This window comes from Gnatocerus cornutus, chromosome 10 (genome assembly GCF_029298725.1).
Source record: "Gnatocerus cornutus isolate USDA-ARS CGAHR chromosome 10, icGnaCorn1.1, whole genome shotgun sequence".
In the NCBI taxonomy this organism is placed as follows: domain Eukaryota; kingdom Metazoa; phylum Arthropoda; class Insecta; order Coleoptera; family Tenebrionidae; genus Gnatocerus; species Gnatocerus cornutus.
Window position 1 is genome coordinate 6,592,943 of NC_142242.1, and position 20,131 is coordinate 6,613,073.

Here is a 20,131-nt window from a genome sequence, read left to right on the forward strand (position 1 = left end):
TGCCACGTTATACACCAGCGTGTATGTTATTATATGTTATTAACTTAATATGTATAAAACGTAATGTCATAAACAGCTCGTTTGCTTTGAAGTTATCAAATTTTTTCCCTGTAAAATATGTAAGTATTAAATTCTCCCGTATCCATCAACGTATTGCTGTACTCTTTGTAATTGTAATGGCGTCTAGTATACATGTGCCCTTAGGCACAGTTACGGCGAGCAAAGCAAAGTGCGCATTCATTTCTGGGAGTAAACAACAAATATATATTTGAATTTCGTGAAATGTTTCCAAACAAATGCATACGTTTTTAAGGGTGAAAGGTCAAAGAGAAAATCCACAGGAGCAAAATACATTTGCTGCTTTAGTAGGCATGTTGAGGACGCAAAAAACTTATATTTTAAGCATTGATAGAAAGAATTGATCATGTATAGATTCGAGCAGATAGTTGTTTCGACAAAATTGGCTGTCTGTTCTGAAGTTGGTGCGCTAAAATCAGCATATGGTGACGCGATTTAAAGCTGGAATAAAATTAAAAAGTCGGAGAGGTTGGAAATAAAAGAGGCAAATTGATTGCAATCGTCGTGACAGCGAGTGAAGACTTGCCCCAACTGAAATAATAAATTGTGTGCGCCGTGAATAATTTAAGGCTGTTAATTCTTCTCGACGTCGTGACTTTTCTGCTACAAATTTAAAATATTGGATAAAAAGAAGATGGTTTATTAGGAGAACGCGTACGCGTGGGGAAGTTGTCAAGGGAGCGTGGTGCGGTTTCGCGCTCCCAGTTCATTCATAATGGGAGGTATTGATGTCTGGTGTGGATTTGGGTAGACGTGGAGTGCTAGGTAGAAGAGTTCGTGTTCTCTGTACTCTGTATAGTGTCTGTATAGTGTATATTTCATTGATTGCGCTGGCGTTGGGCTTCAGGGAGCCTGCGACACGCCCGCCGCGCTCATCCTAGCGAGCGCGCGTTGCCGCCTCCGGCCTCTGCCGTCCGAGCTGTTCTGTAGCTGCTTATTTATCGGGCGGCTGCGACCTGAAACGCGCCGATCCCAACCTGATCTAGAGTTTCTAGCACAAGAACGAAATTTCGGCAGTAATCGGTGCGGCGGCCGCGACATGATCGATTTCGCGCCCAACACTCCTGCTGCAACTGCTTGACCACGTCGTGTCGACCGACACTGACAACACCTAGTCTGCGCCGCGCTCCACGTGTCATGATCAACACAGTGAACACGCATCTTCGTCGACGCATTTTGTTTGGACGTTGCCGGCCGGTGCCGCGTGTGTGACGTGTGACGTGCTGTGAAGTGCGGCGGCGATGCTGTGAGCCCTCCTTTAGCTGAGTTTATTCCGGCGAAGAGCTGCACATGCAGCCGGTTTTCGTGTGAGAGGACACAGCAAACAGTTGCCTTGGCTCCAACACCGGTCCTCGTGGGCTACAGCCTGGTCGGCGTGTACCCGTGCGCGGTGTGGAAGCCGCATCGCGCGAATAGCCCGAACGCCAACTCCACGGGGCCCGTCCGCACCAGAGTGGCCGCAGCTCCACGGCCCCAGCCGTATCCGCCGCAACCGACTCAACCAACACACCACTGTCAAGGCCACCAAGAGCCCACAACCACCAACACGGCGGCCGCACGAGTCCAGCCTCCGCAGCTACTGGTCACGGCCTGTAGCTGCAATAATAACAACACCACCACAGCCGAACTTCAAGTCGCTACGAACACCACTCCTATGGTCTTCGTTCCATTCTCCATGCCCAGTTATGCCCCGCCAATGGCGGCCGGCGCACTCTACACCAACAGCTGCAGCCCCTCCAAGGTAACACTCACCCTCCTGTTGCCTGCTCTTGTTAGGCGGCTATGACCAATGGCTCGCAGAAATTTCTTTTGGTCTGCGTCCCACACGGCCTTGCCAAAGTTGACTTAAATAATCACGTTACAAACTTAGACGTTCTTCAACAACCCTACGCCTACTTTACATATAGTAAACAATAAAACACGCATGCGTCTACGTATCCCATTTGACTTTCCAACATCTGATCTGTCAAAATAATCAAACACCAAAATGGAAAAGATTTCTTCCAACTAGCTTTCGCGACAATTTCAAGTTAAAGGGTAGCTATTAAAAATGGTGTTCCCTCTCTATGGTTTCAATTAATTCGAATTCAAAAGCCGCTGTTTTACGACTAGTCATTTTAACGTATTTGCATTTGCAATTTAGAGTGAATGTGTAATCTTTTCGTCGGCACGGCGCTCATCAAAGTCACCACATCGTTTGATAGGGTAGAAATTCGAGAATTATCGTTTGCGATGCTAAAGGAGTATGTTAAACGGCCAGGTCACGGACGTTTTGAAAAAGCAGGTTTTCAAGTAGGTTACGTTTGATTTAATAAATATTTAAACGTCGGACAAACAGGAAATTGAAGTTGTGAGCTTTCTTCCGCGGAAGCAAAAAGTTTGCGGCGTCAGAAGCGATTTATTGGATTCCTTGTTGGTATAGTGAAATCGGTTAATGTCTCATCTCGCAACTTAAATGCACCGGAATCGCATGAATAACCCTCCAAGTGTCGTAGAGTTAAACTACATGGCAAAATCTAAACCCTCTCCACTGCTGAAAGGAATACAAATTTCAACAATTTCGTTAAAAAGTTAGAAAATTGCCACGGAGTTGCGGAGGGATCCCGGTTACTGTCTTAACTTTTAGCCTTTTACCGTTCCCTAACAGTTTAACGACGATATACCAGGAACATCTAATAAATTTATAAACTAATTTACAAGCAGATGTTTTCATTAAAATTTCTTTTCAGATTTACTCGAAAAATTGCTTTTTACCGCAGTCGGCTCGATTAATCAAAATAAATGTTACAACTTTTGTCGCATTTTAATTAAAGCAATATTTCTGCAGCATTTGAAAAACACTTCCGAAAGAAAAATAAAATAAAGCAATTAATTTGCATAGTCGCCTGGAAATTAGTTGATATTCTCTACAAAACTTTGAGCATTCACTTTTCTCCTGCAGTGACTTTCGACTCATTTCTTTAACAAGACATGCCGTCGCATTTGCTCGTATTTTCGCAAAATGATTCAAATAATGGGGAACCAAAGGGGTGTGTAAAATGCCATTTTACGAAGTGAAGAAGCTGTGAGATGTGAGCTAATTCAACTTTATTGGCTTTTAAGACGAAACGTAATTAAAATATAAGGGTTCCAAGTTGTTGTTTGACGCTAACGTCTGCCGGTTAGCTATAGCAAAAACTTAAGTAAAATGCCGCAAGCTATTGCATAGACCCCACTTATTATTACTTGAATTATTAGTTTTTAGACGTACCGCCAACTTAAATCGCATCCTTATCTTCTGTTATTTTAGGAAAGTCATCGTGTACTTTCGAGGGTGAAATATTTGCAGTCTTCTTGTTCTTCACACAAAATTGAACTCGAGAAATGATTAATAACCCGACTAATCAAGCGGTTCGCTGATTTTCATTAATTTCGTTTTGTATAATCAGTGTTGATGAGTATTTGCTTAACGAAAAACAAACGGAAACTCTTCGTTGACTCAACTATTCGTTGACATTGTGTATGCCGCCAGAAAGTCGGAATTTTAGATTGACAGGCTTAACTTACCTTTGATTATCAATTGTGGCTAATCGCCGGTTTTTATTTACTCTGTAAAAGAAGTTGGGAAAATTTTCAGCGCGTGTTTCCTTAATTGAGTCATCGGTTGGATTAGCATTTAAAATTTCAGTTAACATGTCTGGAGTGCTTCCTTGAATCAAGATGAAGCGAATCGGGGTTAGCGAATCAGTTCCTTAGAGATAGGCGGATGACGGCAAATAGCACACTAATTACTAGAACCCTAACCCTAAGCCCTTGACATTAGGTGTAAATAGACGTACGTGAAAGACCAGCTAAAGGGGTAAAATCGGTTATAACTTGATTAATTTCACCATCCAGAAAATTTCTTAAATGTTTATTAGATTAAGTTTGGTCAAGTTTGCTGCGCTATTGGTGGTGGTCGTTGTAAAGCGTCCCCATCAACAAAAAATGGCATGTTTGTTTCTCGGACGCCATGAATTGTGGCGCTTGTATCGTTTGCCAGAAAACCACAATGGAAGCTAAGGGATGTGCTGTTGGATGACAAAAACTGTCACGCAAGAAACAGCGTTTGTACTTTGAGATATATGGCCTTCGGACCGTCGAAACTCTCCCTCCAAATGGCTATACACAGACATGACACCAATAAACCGACCAACTTCAATTTCTCTTCGGTCCATCTACATAATTTACGCATTTTGATATCACGTCGATGCAAAATATAAACTTTCAGTCATACACCTTTTTGTGAACTTTGTTATACACGGAATGCTGTATATAACATTCTTGAAATATTTGCGTTTAGAAATATTAATTCGTAAATTTTCCCTGCAGATGCCACTCGTTGATGTTAAAAGTTAGTAATTTAAATCACTAATTTTAACAAATAATACAACTGAAAACGAGACTTGACTTTCGACAAATTTATCCAATTTGTCAAGTAGAGTTGTATTTATTGATACTTAAAAACATTCTCATTGATTGTACTGCGTGGAACTAGTAAACTTCAATACGTGTTTTCACCTTTAAATGGGATTTTATTGATAGCAGTTAGTGTGCACTGCGAAAAGTTCGAATAGTAGTGCAACTTCAGAAGCACCAGCTGTACTTTGCAAAAATAATACAACTTGATTGTTTGGTGAACGGTAACAATATCCCATTAACAATAAATCGAATTTTTATTAAAATTGAAGTTCAGTTCCTGGTTTTAGGTTCATTTTTTAAAAATCACTCTTGAGAGTTTATAGCGTCTCATTTATACTTGAATTTAACAAGAAGTTTATCTTGTTAGAGCCAAATAAAAATAGGAGTTGGAATTGAAGAATGTTTTTGTGATGAGATGAGAATCGAACAACACCCGCCAATAGTTTGGGAGTGAAATGAAAGTTTAATTTAAGCTTTTATTATTTATTTATTTTTATTCGCTGATTGCAATAGGGACACGTTTTTATTAGCATTGATCATTTTATTTCTATGTATGATAACGATTTGACGTCAATGGTGGACGTGCAAAATTTTTTATCTTGTCTATTTATTTTAGTAAATAGCGGGTACCACAGAAAACTTATGTTTAATTTAGCAGTGGCAAGTTAGGACCAATTGATTGTTTTTGGTCGCGTGTGGAGGCCTCCTCTCCAGCCTTCTGCTTGTATGTTCTTGTTTGGTGAAGACCTGAGGCGTGTCGCACACGAGTTGCGTGTGAGGAAGCGTGTTTTTCTATGTCGTATCGTTACCGAACCCCAGTTCTGTTGCCCAAACTGAGTAAACACAGATAGGCGCGCGTCACCATCATTGTTTGATCATGCAAATTGTAGATTAAAACCAATTTCGCATTCAAAATTATTCGGTCATATCGGACCGCATCGCAGGAATGCAACTGCAATGATGGACCAATCTCTTTCCTCTTTTTCAGGGGGGTTGATTAATGCCCTGCAATTAGCTTACCGCGGTGTATGTGTAAGAATTTAAAATTAACATTTGCATTCTTTGCATGCCTCCATTTACTTTGCTTTCATTCTATTGGAGCAATTATCAGAATTGGGGAGTTCTGTCAGCACTTAATTAGTTGCTGCGGCTGGATTAAGCGGCGCGATAACGCCATTATAACCATGAAAACCTGATTAGAAAACAGTGCGGATTTCTGACTTTCGATGCCGATACAGTTTGTTCGGTCGCGCAATTTCGAAGCCACTGCACTGCAGATCTGTGCAAAAATGCGCTAAGTGTTGTTATATTCAAGCTATTGTTTCTAAAATTATTATTCAGAACATGTTCACCGAACTACGTTCAGATTACTTATACTTTTATATTAATGTCACCAATAAAGACTGGTGCTCTCGAACTTCTTTGCTCACTTCCCATCCACTGAATACATGTTTACCCACTTAAAGGATGACCTTTAAACTCGTTTCGAACTTCCTCACTGCCTGAAACATCAAGTTTGTATATTTAAGCCACTTATAAGACACCAACCGAAGGCCGTTCGTATGCCCAATAAATTTATTTGCAGAGATTGAAGATGTTAAACGTTTAGATTAACTAATTTCACTACTTGCTTTAAAGCTTTTTGTATAACTTGCCACCTTTTTTAAGTTAAAAATAAAGAAAATTTAATTTTTTAATTTATTGATCCTGGCGCATCCACCATTTTTGAACAGTTTGTGTTGGTCCAATCCTATGAAAATGCTTATCGTTGGTGGATCACGCTTCGAATTTTAAACAGAGGTGGTAAAGGATTGAAAAACGAATTCGTACCACAGCGTGAAAAAATGTCCAATTGATGTTGAATAATTAGAATATTGTTGTTATAGTTATTATTAATAGAATTCGTATGTGTTTGAATGCGAATTTTGCTTTTGAAGGCAAGAATTTGAATAGAGCGTGGTTGATATCGCTGGTTGTTTCAGGGCGTGCTTCACTTTTATTATCAGCTGAATCGGCCACACTTATACACACAATCAAAATTCGAGCCCCCTTCACAAGTTCTCACCCCTCATTTCCATAGCGGGAGACTGTCTACCTCAGTCTCCCATTCAGGTGATTCCACAAAAGCTCACACATCTCGTAAAATTTAATGCATACATGAAATGAAGATGAAAGGTGGTCAGTTTCCAATCTCTACAAACCAGGGATTGTTCGCTTTGGGAAATTATTCATAGCTCGGCGGCTATCAACTAAACTGATCTGCTTCAGTCGATTTTTATTAATAAAAGCCAAAACTTGTCTTGAGTCCCTTTATAGGGCAATTTTTCATAGACTGAAAGCGGAAGTAATCAGTGCGAACGGACGAGCCGGCGGTAACTCACTAATGGTTCGAAGCAGATTTCTTTATCTTGCGAAACGATTAGAAGTGTGTAAAGAAGTCCTATTGCAGACACTGTAGTTTGGATAGGTTTGAATAAAATAAATGATTGTTTCGCCGTCAAACCGCTTTATATGACGATAAAGGTGAGCGTCATTGAAACTTGCTTCCAATCAATAACGTGCCATGTGAGCATCGCTGTGAACAAGGCAGGTACATCAATCATTATCGTTTGCGGCTAATCCAGTGGTCTTCTGAAACGACACTCGCACAATTGTCTGTAGCCTTAAAAAACGGTCAAACTAGTCAAATATGATTTTTTTGTAAAAGGATCAATACATCGTACAAAGTATGGTTTAGGACAGGAAGCTTAATTTTACCCAGTATAAGTACAGCATAATTTATTATTCATTTATATAAACGCCCTATAAATATGTAATTTTTGGGTCAATACCGCTACACTCCCAATGACGAGGTTTCTTTGTCTTGAAATTTCAAGAGGACAGCATTTCATTGTCTCACATCCAGCGTTCGCCATTGACCCATCTCATTTATTTCGTATTTGAGCAGTATGAGTTTGCAATTTTGTGTCATTCGGCTCTTTATTCTTTTGCGGTCGTCGTCCCGGCTGTTCCCGAGGGAATGAATAAATTAATAATGTCCCGCACTCACCCGTTCTACAGCCTAAACGCGTCTGCATTTATTTGCATTAAACTCTTCTCTGCTGCTGCATTTTTCATGGGGTTGAGGCTAAGACATGGCGTGGTGGTGTTTAACTGTACTTTTTGTCTGTAGATTGTAAAATAACATTGCCAAACAGCAGCTTTTAAGTTTATCATGGATTAAAAAGCTGCGTGATGAGGAAGCGGTTAGATGAAGGAAATTTGACATCGCAGGGAAATTTTAAATGATGGAAACGAGAGATTCGTTTTTGATCAATAGTGGTTAGATCTAATGATGCAATAAAGACAACACGAGTTGAAGGTAGATATCCAAACTAAGCCAAAATTAGAAATCAATAGGATATCATTAGTGCAATTAGAGAGCGATTTGACTATAAATAAGTTGTAATTTAGACCGAAAAGAATAAGTATATAATGATAAGTATTTGAGTTAAACGACAAGTTGCAAAGTTATCTCAAATTTAATAGAGGATCGAGCTGGAAATTTTAAAACATGAGTTTGGAGTGGTGACCACGAAGGCAGCAGCACATCTGGTGTTAGGTGGAGTGAGATTGCCAACAATTGCCCTTTGAATAATGAACCCGTATGAACTTTGAGAAACGAGCGCTGATGTCTGTAAATGAGTTAATTATCAAAGTCGGACTCTGTTCCATTATATTTTGATTACCCTAACGGCGTTCCTTCTTTATTATCAGCCATTTGTTTGGCGATGTTCTGCTTCTTATTTCGGGTATAAATCTACGAGTCGCGGTTCAGCGTGCTAAGCTGACGATGTGCTGTAGATCATTGCGTTGAACTGCAACTCAGCCTCTGTGGAAATTGCGAGGTGCGTTTCGTGTTCCACATCGTATAAATTAGAGCCGCGAGACTGCCTCCAACGCGGGGGCTGCCAGAGGCGGCCCGCCCCCAGCACACCGTCGTGGCATAGCAACAACCGTCACACGCTGTTTCACCAAAAATGATTTTTTCATATAACTGTTGAACCCACACGAAAGAAAATGCGTTTTCCGCGTTCGCCTGTTAACATTACAGTCACAGAAATGCCTCCGTTTATTGTAAATTACTTAACAAATTTATTTCCTGTTTTTCGAGCCGCCCCCGGACGAGCCGCCACTTTGTCGTCTTTTCTCTAATCTGCGCAGCGAGCCGTTTTTCGTCGTTTGTCGTTTGGTTTTCTATTTCAGGCATCGCTTGCCTCATTTTTCTTTCATCTATTACCAGCCATGAATATTCAAGCCGGGCCTTGGAGCCCCCAAATCGCGGTCTGTGTCGTATTTTTAAAAGCTACCCCCTTTGGGAACATGGATTCGGTTGTTGACTGTTTACATCGATATTTAGGGAAATTTATTGACATTCATTAAAAGGATTTGTGGTGACGATGGTATGGGTGTTTCATTACAGACTAAAACAAAGGGAATTATTACGCCAACTGCGGCAAGAATAAATCAAAATCTAATTGAAAAATGGGTTCTATCTGTCGAAGAGGTCTAAGGTTAGAAAAGACAGCTCTCTCGCATTCGAATCCGGGACAAATGAGGAAAAAATGGAAATGACGCTGCCATAAAAACTCGAGACTGCACATATAATAGTCACATCAAAAGTACAAAGGAACTGTAGTAATATCATATCTTAATAAGGAATTTCTATGCTTCCAGTCTTCAGACCATCACTTATTTCACCTCTAACTAAAAACTAAAAGTGATGAAAGGAAAATTAAGAATAATTTGCACATGTAATAAATCACACAGTAATTGAAAAATCTGGATAAGTGGTAAGAAATGGAAGTGGGGGAGGGTCGGATTTGGAAGAAGCTATCAATTCTGGCAAAGCAGGGACGAATGTGTAGTTTGGTCGGTAGCCGATGATCGTTTGTGGTCCGCCGGATCAACAATCGCTCTACAGGTTTTCCGTTGTGGTTGAGAGGGCTGCAACTTTCTGATATGAGAAAAGAAATATTCTTTTATGAGGATTTTTAAGCTGGGCCCGGTCTCCTGGGGGTACGTCTTGTTGGTTGCTTTTTTCGGACATTCGATATGTCTTATCGCGTCCGAAATTGTATCTTGTTTTACGGGGGACAGCGAATCTCCATATATTAACCGTCGAAGGGGATCCTCCCTCTTCCATAATCGATACGGGATTGTTTCCTTGTCGAGAAAACTTGCTACATTCATTACCACCAAACTGATTGCATCTGAAACGACAAACCCTGCTTTTTAGCGCAAATAATGTTATCTCATTTTCCTTTTGTTTAATTTGAATAAAGATCTAACTGATCGGGGTGTTGATGTTGTACAACATAGCTTAAGTGAGGGTTTTTGTTTTAGGGCAACTAGTTGAGCATTGTTCAAACTGTTTGGGATAAATCAAGTGTCACGCTCGAATTTAAACATTGATCCCGTTTTGAAAAGACCTTTATTTTGTAATCGATCCGGGGGATTCAATTGCACAAAGCTTCACAAGCCTCATTTTAAATCAAACAACAATGAAGATGAAATTAACAAAAGTCAAAATATCTACAGCGATAACGCCAGGTCAGGGCTTAACAAATATGAAATACGCGAAATTCTTCCAATTCCGTGGAAATTAAGGACATAAAATGTATTTTTTTACGACCAAAGCCACGGTGTCTGCCCAAGCTACAATACCTGTTTAAGTGGAGACTTTTCCGCTTTTTAATTGCGTTGCCTAAACCCTCCCCTTCAGTTTGGGTATAAGATGAAAACTCGTATTCAATAACGGGCGCAAGGGAAACAATGACAGTTTCACGACCCTTGCACAGTTCCAATTTTAAAAGGTACTATAATGCTTTTAATACTTGATTTTAGAGCTTTTTTATAAGGAATCTTGTACCCTCGCTGTTCTAAAAAGGGCGTTAGAACCACTAGAAATACTCAACTATAAATTTCCTCAACGATTTTTGTTCAATTTTGTTAAATTCGTACCACCCAAACGAGTCTTGTTGAGTTTCTTAGTGTTATATAAAAAGAACGGAAACGAGTCAATGAAATAACAGCGATCTCAATTGAGCTGCGATCAGTCCTGCCAGTTCCGACGCAGGACAGCTGGCGCCGTACAACTAATTACTTGATTTTCTGGTCACGTTCAAAACGGTCTAATAGAAATACCATGTTGGCCCAGCTCCCGTTTATTTTATTAAAAACGAAAGGCACGCTTTAGTTTTTTTTAGCAAGAACTAAATTAAATACCGTACAAACTATTCCTTTATTATACATGCGATTCTCAGAATGATACATAACGTATTGCATAATTAAGAGTATTACGATAAACCATCGCATAGCGGAATAAAATTCTTTCTCATGCGACACTCATTAGGAACATGCATGGAACATTTTGTTCAGTTGGTGTGCAAATTATTTGCTGCATGATGGCGTATGGTCAAAATTTGATGTGGATTCTGTCGCGCTGTCCAGAATGTTAAAATTTTTCGGTTGTGTGGGCATCGAGGTGTGATTCGCGCAATGACAAGTTGTAAGAGTTAATTATGAAGGGGAGGCTAAAATACTTACACAGTTCGCGACATAACGCGACAGACGACACAAAGTAACGAGGAAGATATGCAAATCGTATTCATTAGGACCTCCATTGTCTCGAATACATGTTCGCTAAATCATTTCACTACTGCGGGTAGCGCACAGCGAGTTGCAAAGGAGTTAGCATCGCTGTCGTTACGCTACACATTCATTAGAGTTTTTTTAAGGGTAAAAGAACGTAGCGACAACGTTAAGTGCAATCTGATAAGAACTACAGATCCGCAAAAGTATTACAATGAAAGTTAAGTTGCACTTGAACCGACAAATTGTCATTTGAGCTGTCGCTTTGTCGATCGTGTCGCTGCAATTCAATTCGGTTTTTTGTCGAGACACATCGCCTGTCATTGAAATTGTGAACGAAATCAGCACATTTTTGCGATGGGGGATCTACAACCTGACCGCAGACGACACTATTGAAAAACTGTCTTTGACATGCTTCCGCCGCCGAGCGGCTGCCCTCGCGTCAGCATCCTTCAAAATTACTCATTTTTAAGGACTCGAACGACGGCTGCATTCACCTGAAAAAGCCAGGAAAATGGGCCGGTCAACAGCCTCGTTTGTGCTGTTACTGTTGACATAATCCAATCTGACAGTCGCACTTAGACAAAATGAAAAAAACTACGCCAGATACGAATACAAGGACAAGCGGGAGGCGTCGCTTTTTTGCTTTCACTGCCACTAAATGGCAAAAGACCATTTGTCAATACGATCGTTTTTAACGCCATCTACAAGTTTCTAAAAAGGGGACTTCTAAAAACACTTATCTTGTCGCAGCAAACGATACCTACGCTCTAATCCAAAAAAATGACACATGAAAAGGGTATTTTAAATTTATTTCGAGCCAACAATTATTTAGTTTCTCTATTGCAAACACAGTGAGCTATATTGGGACACTAGCTGTTGGTGATGTGTTATGAAATTATCGGCAACTAATTGATGAGAAAGTTGTTATTGATTGTTCGCAAAGTGGTTGTGCGTAAGAAGCTCGAGTAAGAATCTAATTTGATCTATTTAATATTTGCAGACCCTTAATGCAGTCTGTGGTAAATAATACATTAGTACGGTTCTAGTTAACTCAATTTGATACCTAAATAGAATAGCGACTGTCACCCTCTTTGCGAATTCACCGCTTTTACCCACTCACTTCATTTCCGAATAACAGAATAGCTTTGTACGTAATATACTAATACGAAATTTTGTTAAGCTATTGTGTAAGAGCTTGGACCGTTTTTGATACGAGAGGCTTCATAATAGAGCCCAACTTTAGCTTATTAAAAGGGGAACTTTAAGTAGAATCAGTAATAGGTAACATTTTTAAATAAAATCGCGCCAGCGCAGTGATTTGTCGGTGTTTGTATAGTAATTGTTTTGGTTGCAAATGCTCCATTAAATTTTATCTGCTTATTATTATTGTGTATAAAAGGCAAACTAAACATTCTACGTCGCATTCCGCTATACACCATATTCTTATCAAAGTGGGTTTTGTTCTCTTAACATATTATTCGCATTCCTCTGTGATAGTAAAACCACCACGTTTAAACGCTTATTTCAGCAATAAAAAGCAAATTTATTAACTGCATTCGCGAGACACCTTAAGAATAACGGACGTTGAAATCTGGACAAGCGAGCCAGAAAGAATTTGGAATCTCTTTGTGATATCGATTCGGTGTGTTGTAATTTGACAGTAACGGACAGTGGCGTATGTAATTCGTTTGACAATGCCAAAATCGCAGTACTTAATGTGAGTATTTGAAAAGCACAACGCGGGGTTGGTTTTAATTGTTAGTTCTATCAACGAATCGGCACTGAAATAAATGCAGCTGTGGGCGATGCGGGATATTTATTCATTGGTGTATTGTGGTTTTGCATAATAATAGCTTTTCGAGATTTGTTATTAGTTGAAAAAATAAATTTAAACGAGTAATTTTCTTGCAAATGTTTAAGACATCTGAGACCCGAGCAGTTGTCGTTTTATTTGCATCGTCATGGTAAAAAGTTTTTCAGGAAAAAGCAGAATTACAGTTTTATTGCTATAATTGATTGTATAAACGAAAATATGATAATTGTGGGCAAGGGAGGCAATTTTAAGTTTGAAATTATTACCACATTGTCTTTTCGATTTGCACCGTGAATATTTATGTTAATCATTATTAGGAAAGTTTAGTGAAAGTTATATTATACAGGGGAGTGAGGGTTGAAAGAAAAGGAAAAGAATAGAGGGTGATGAGCGAAGCAAGCCTAATTTAATAAGGGTAAAAACGGAGAGAGTTCAATTTTACTTTCGGTCTGGCGTTAATATATTCCTTAAGACTGTTAGTCGTGGCTGCTACACGTTAAAAGTTTTACACCATGCAGTTTCCACTCTTGAAAGACAGATAACTTTAACAGCCATTGTTTGCTTGGAAAATTTTCTAATTAGAGATTCTTTACAAATGTTCTTCCCTACACAAATCTGTTGAATATTTTAAACCTGAATATCTTCTTGTTTCAACAACTTATTTTACTTTTCCCTTCATCTTGTCCACATGAAAAATTTCTTCTGATTTACCTGGGACTTCATACAGACACTTACAAATAGCCCAGACCTCATAACTTAGCATACGTGTCATGTAAAACAACAATATAAATGTTGTTTCATTCATCTAAATCTTATCTTAAACTTTATCAAGGAAGCGCTTTGTTTGTTCCGACTTTTTATTTCTAGTCCATGGACAAGTAAATATTCAAAGACAGTCGGACCAAAATGGCCCTGCTATATTTTACAATATAAATCAGACAAGTTCTCCAGAAGTTCATACTCTATGGCGAAACAAACTCGAGTAAAATAAACATGTGCCATTGCCTAAAGTCGGACAAATAAATAAGTTTAACAAGCGAATTGAAGATCGATAGATAATGTAAATATGTTATAGCTAGAGCCAAAATTGGGATTGAACCAGAATTAGAAAGACACAATAATGTTATTTATTAAATAGTACTAATCAAGCAAATTTAATTATTTCGGGTTATTTCCGGAACGAGGACCATAAATATGAATTGGGGTGCATTTATGTCTTTTATTAAAAACCGGTGCTTCTTACTGGTGGTAAAATTATTTATTTTGGTCCCGTTCGATAGGGTTAATTGGGTTTATTTTTACAGCATGTTCGCAGAAGTTGGCGCAGAGTTATAAAACGTTAAACGAAATGCGACCATTTGGATGAAATATAGTATGGGAAGCGTTTGAAAATATTTTCAATTGACTTATATCTGGGACATAATATTATTCAGAGTGCAACGTATTGTATAGAATATTTTGCGGTTTATATAGAAGATCTAAAATATTTGGGAGCAAAGGAGCGTATCTCAGCTGATACATCAAGAAAAATAGTCGTCATGGGTGCTGTTTCGCCGGTAGTACAGACTTCACGTTGGAAGAAAGCACCGAACAATAGGGAGGGAAAATGTCGAATATCATAAAAACTGCTTGTGTAAATTTTACTAAAAACTGCGGGAAAAAAATTCACGTAATCGTAATTGGGAATTCAAGTTTAAATCCGATGTTCGCTGTCTTAGAAAATTAAAGTGGCATTAGAGCAAAAACTAATTACCCTCAAACTAAATATTACATAATCTTAAACAACGTATAAAATAGGCAGTTATCTAAATGAAAAATCTTAACGCTGTTAACGCTTATTTGGAACGTTGTATAGATAATGCAGACTTTGTCTGCCAAAACTAAACGAGCGGAGATAGCAAACAATACTTCCATAATTTCAATATAATAATTAAAACGGAGCAGTAAATCGCGATTTATGCGCTAGATTAAAATCTGTTTTATTAAATTCATCCATACGTCATGTTTGAAACAACGCCATGGAAACTCACACATAAAAGTTTGCCGAAAAAAACTGTCAGAATTGATGTGAACACATAAAAGCAATATGGAATAAGGAACGGGCATAAAGCGAATACGGTAAGTACTTTTGCAAAAAGAACGCGGGAAAACTATCTGTCACCATTGAGTGATGTTTATCGTTAAGTATTTCCTCAGGCTGATATGAATATGATATCGGCGCACCATGTGGCAGCCTCGCTCTGAAATTCCCTTTCTGTGACGGAACTTATGTTATAAATATATTATTACCTAGCCCCGTTTCGAGCACTTTACGTCAACTTTCTTTTTGTATAGTATCTTCAACACTGTTTTATTCCACTCAAATAACATCGCCACCAAGGATCACATTTTAATTTTACTGCAGTTGAACACTCAATATCAATACAACCACAAAAACAAACAAAGGAATTAGTTGAATTATCCCGGCGCATCCACCAAAACACTACTTTTGTAAAAAATAATTTCCGCTTTAGTATTTCAGTGCAAGTAGATTAAATTTTGCGCCCTTCTTGCTGTTGAATAAGCGATTAAAAATGCCCCTTGAAAAATATTTTAATTTGAATATTTTTGTGTAATTTACGGGCTTTGTGTTACGCATTTATTTTTAAATTCATTTGTGGAATTATTGCTCGTAACCAGCTCTCGTTTTTAATGCACGGGTCATTGTCAAACAAAATAAATAATTCTAAAATTTACACAAAACGTAGATAATGGATATTTCCAAAAATATTTTCCGGCGAAATTTCGAACGACGCGCTTACATTGGAATGAGCGTTCGTCCTTATTTTTACAGTCTTTTCATTTGTGAGGTTTATTCTCAAGACTTGAGGACCCTCGAGCATTGTATCAAGTTTATAGAAGGGAAATGAGCACGTCAAATGATAATAAGACAATTTAAAACGATAAGTTTTTCTTTCCGGTTTGAACATCCGTCTTTGATTGAAAAACTACGGTGATCGAAAACGACGAGGCTCGATTAATTCAATCTGCATCTGCTAAATAAAAAATTAACGGCCTTAAAAGACTTTTCCAATTACAAAAGTTATTTAGGGTTTTTAATGTTATACTCAATTTATTTAAAGTTTAAAATTTTCATATAAATGGCTTTTACTTTTCAAGTCCCACAGAACAAAAACAAACTAATTTTAGGCTTCAGTGTAGCGGAGTCGTTTCGAGCAATGCTTAATGACCACTCAAAAATTATGCCGAAATTTATGCTGGAGTTTTGGGTTGACGCCTGAATTCATTATAGAAATGTAATAAATATTTTTAATTTAACCTTTGAATTCGTTTGTCTTCATTGTGTTTCCGAGCTTGTTGATTCATATTTATTTTTTTGCCTTTGCACGTAATGAAAGTTTTAGCACTTCACCGGAAGATGAGTAATTTCATTTTGTTATAAGTTACAAGGAAGCATCTTTATGAAATTTTGCTGTGATACAAAAGAAGCGCAAAGTTGGTGAAAGTATGGAAAGCGAGTGTCTTAAAGACCTTATGAGTTTCATTTGGGAATACATCCATCAATAATTCAAGCGTTAATCTCGGTAAAGTTCGTAAAATATTTTCTGTGATGGCGTAAATCACAAAAAATGTGGTCAAATATGTGCGAACAGTAAAGTTCGTTTTTGTTGAAGTAAAATGAATCCCGCGAGAATAAAAGAGGCAAACTAGATAATTAATTCATCAAACATAAGTTTTTCGTCGAGAAGGCAACGATTGAAGTCGTATTATGTTTCAAGGTATACAAACTCTGCTTTCTTAGTTCTAAGTTTGGGAAGAGTCGCTATGAATAGGAAGAGGCGATTAGTTTAAGGATTTTGGGGTGAACAAATCTTTGTTTCTGATTTGGTGAAGGCGAAGTCGCGAGATGTAACGCTGTAACTGGATGGGTAAAAGAGACAAGATTGAAATGTTCTGTGAAGCAAACCGAATGAACGCCAAATCGATACACTATGCACGAAGCCGGAAAGGCAGAATTGCGAGTATTCTTTTTAGAGTGGTCTATTTGTCAAAGGCCCGATAACGATCCACCCCCTCCCTTATTCACCCTCCACCAATTATTAACAATTCAGGAGCACGAATAAATCGCAATTAAATAATTAAAGACGATCAAACACCGACCGATATACTTATTCCGTAAATATTTGGCGCTCTATGCTCCCCTGATTCATTTCAAAGGAACCGACTGCTGAAGAGTGATGCTTAACCTTGTCAATATTGAAAGAACCGTTTCAATTTGTTTGAAATCTCTTTACTGCTGAAAATCCGCCCAATCTTTATCTTATTATTTCCCTAAGCCGTTTGTCGCGAAATATTAAAACCTTTTTCGTCATTGACGTTCCTCCTTCAATTTAATTGCCACAGTTTCCCGATTATTGGATCTATACAATATAAGAAGAAAAAGTTTTAATCAACTCATTTTCACTTAGTATTAACTCAGATTGTTTATATATGTGTATATACAGTGTACATAAATAACGTTTATCCCCCCAGTGAACTTATCGTAAACATTGTGTGTAAGTTGAGCCCAAATTTACAGCGATTGAGCTTAAATTAAGCGGTTTATCGCAACAGACAGGTTTTGGTGACCCTGTTTGGGCCCCATATTCCAAGACATTTTAACCGCAAAATCCTAAGATTCGCTTAAGCTCCAGACTAGGCGAAAAAGCGCATGGAAAAACTAAATTAATATTTTTAGTCCATCGAGTTAAAACAACTTTCAGATTGAAATACAATGACGTTTATTGCGGTTGTTCCATAAATGTTGATCTTAAATTATAAGAAATCAATTTCAAGAATAATTTGCTGAAGAGCTTAAACACCATAAAATATTTTGCGTCACCGTGCACCTTTTCTGGTCGCTACATTAAACAAGCAATGGTGCGTGACACGAACCAGTGCAATAATATTTAAAAATAATGAAATAAAAACAGGCTTTTTATAAATGGATTTGGTGTTTTGGAAATGTTAAGTCACATTTCAAAGATTAAATTTTAAGGTGCAGCCCGGCGCATCCACCATTTTTGACACAAGCTATATCTCTGTCTATATCTCTTCTGATTAAAATAATTGGTTTATTAAAACTGCTCTTATTTTGTTTGTGCCCTTGAGTCGTTATGTTGCAAGCACTTTGGGTTGCACCCCTCAAAGTGCAGAACGCAAAAAATCGAATTAAGATGTCGAGAACAAAACAGATTGACTTTTAAATTAATGGTTTTATAACGAAATTGTTTTGACTGAAGCTTATTAATGGGAATATTGAAATGTTGTAGCAGGAATGTTGTAAATTTAAGTATCTTTAAAGGGCCATTAGATAAATGACTAAATCGCAAGGGAAGAACAAGGGTCTTGGAAAACTGTAATGATTAATTACTTTATCAATCAAAATTCCCTGCTTCGTGAACAAATTGTGAAACCGGCTGCAACGTTGACTCTTGTTTCTAAACTTCGTCAAAACCAAAAATAAAAGAAAAAAATTGTATGCATGACTGTGGATGAACGTGACAAGCCACTAATTTTATTTAGTCACGTATGTGACTGTTGGTTTTAACATATAATCGCACGAAAATGTATGTTAAACTACCAAACAAAGCTAGTAACCGAGTGATTATGGCATGTCTTTGTTAACCGACGTTTATACTTACAAACGCAAATTAATCACCGATTAATGGCGTGATTTATGTCACAGCGGGTTCGAAAACAACAGTCGGGTTTATACACGATAATTCTGATCATTGTTCGTTTTCCCTCGTTATAGCTGTACTTTTCCGCGCGGTGAAAATGATTATATTTAAACTTGCGTTTCGCAACTTTGAGTAAGATTTTTAGATTAATAATTTTGCAGTCTAATTTGGATCCGGGACTTGGCATGATTCTTGAGATGTGTTTGATTAATTTGCGGTCTGGGTTACAAATGAGTTGAATCGCACCGTGGTAGTAACTAAAATAATACGTAGCAGGGAACGTGTTAATTAAACCATTGAAATTCACGATGTCTGCTTGAAAATGTAATCAAATGGAGGTAGCGGCATTTAAGACAGTTCTTTTGAATAGCAGCGCGTTTGACAAAATTATGCTCTTACAACGTTTCAAATGAAACAAGTGAAAATAGCATGCAAAGTCTTTAGACTTTGACAATCTTGAAACGCTAATGTGTTAAATAATATCAACTTAGAGTTCGAATTTATACGGCTTGTTTCCATGTCAGGAAGCAGTGTGTTTTGAATCGGAGATATTTTAAGAACGCAATTTTAACACTTAACTTTTGTGACCTCATTGTCATATGAAACTTTGTCAAAATGAAATCAATTGAGCCAACACAACTTTTTTTAATTTCCGTAACACAAGGATCGACTAACTTTTAGAAGTTATCCACTCCTTAATTATGTTGTTGCATGGCTGAACACCAATTTAAATTTTGAATTATTAATAAGTACAGTCTAGACCTGGGGCTGCGCTACGACGACGTCGCTGCAAAATTTCGAGTGAATTTTTGATTCAAGTTTCACTCTGTGATTAATTATCACCGATGAGGTTTTTGATCATATCTCGGAGATTGATTTACTTTAGAGCAAACAATGGTAATTGGGTATAATTACTTAATATTCCCTTATTGTTAACTAGAAATTCAAAGGAGCTAGGTTTCATGGTAGTTAGTAGTTCAGCATTCCATTAAAGATCCCATTTCAGCGTATTGACATATTATAAATTGTATCTAATATTTGCGTTCGATGAAGGTTGGTTTTGTTTTGTTATGACGTTATTGAGATAATTACAAAAGAATTATATTTTCTATAAATAAACTGCTTAATTTAGGCTTTCCACCGTTTTATTGAAAAATCCGCGTTCTCTTTTAAAGTGTACTGCAGCGAGTATAATACATAACGTGTTCAGTTTGACAGTAATGAGGCTTTGAGAAATACTTACTCCCTCTACTTTAGCAACCCTGTTAAATAATTTATAGGAAATTTATTTCATTGCAGAAGTGAGAATGTGCAAATGTAACAGGTGCATTTGATTTATTGCTATTGCATACACATAAAACCCTATTTGAATAGCATGCCATGTTTCCAAATAGAAGAAAAATTTCCAGTCAAAGTTCAAAGTCATCTAAACACTTTGCCG

General features: G+C 37.8%; 1 protein-coding gene across 3 annotated transcripts in view; it reads left to right on the top strand.

The window, feature by feature from the left end:
• The first annotated feature begins 1,010 nt into the window (after window positions 1-1,010).
• The window catches only part of LOC148167512 (cytotoxic granule associated RNA binding protein TIA1-like), a 146,076-nt gene continuing 126,955 nt past the window's right edge, over window positions 1,011-20,131 (top strand). The window contains exon 1 of one of the 3 annotated variants that reach the window (XM_088047547.1): window positions 1,011-1,819. In XM_088047547.1, coding sequence (XP_087903673.1) covers window positions 1,733-1,819 — 87 coding nt within the window. In that variant the 5' untranslated portion in view covers window positions 1,011-1,732. The remainder of the gene's footprint in view (window positions 1,820-20,131) is intronic. The other 2 variants (XM_088047548.1, XM_088047549.1) reach the window with 2 other exon arrangements.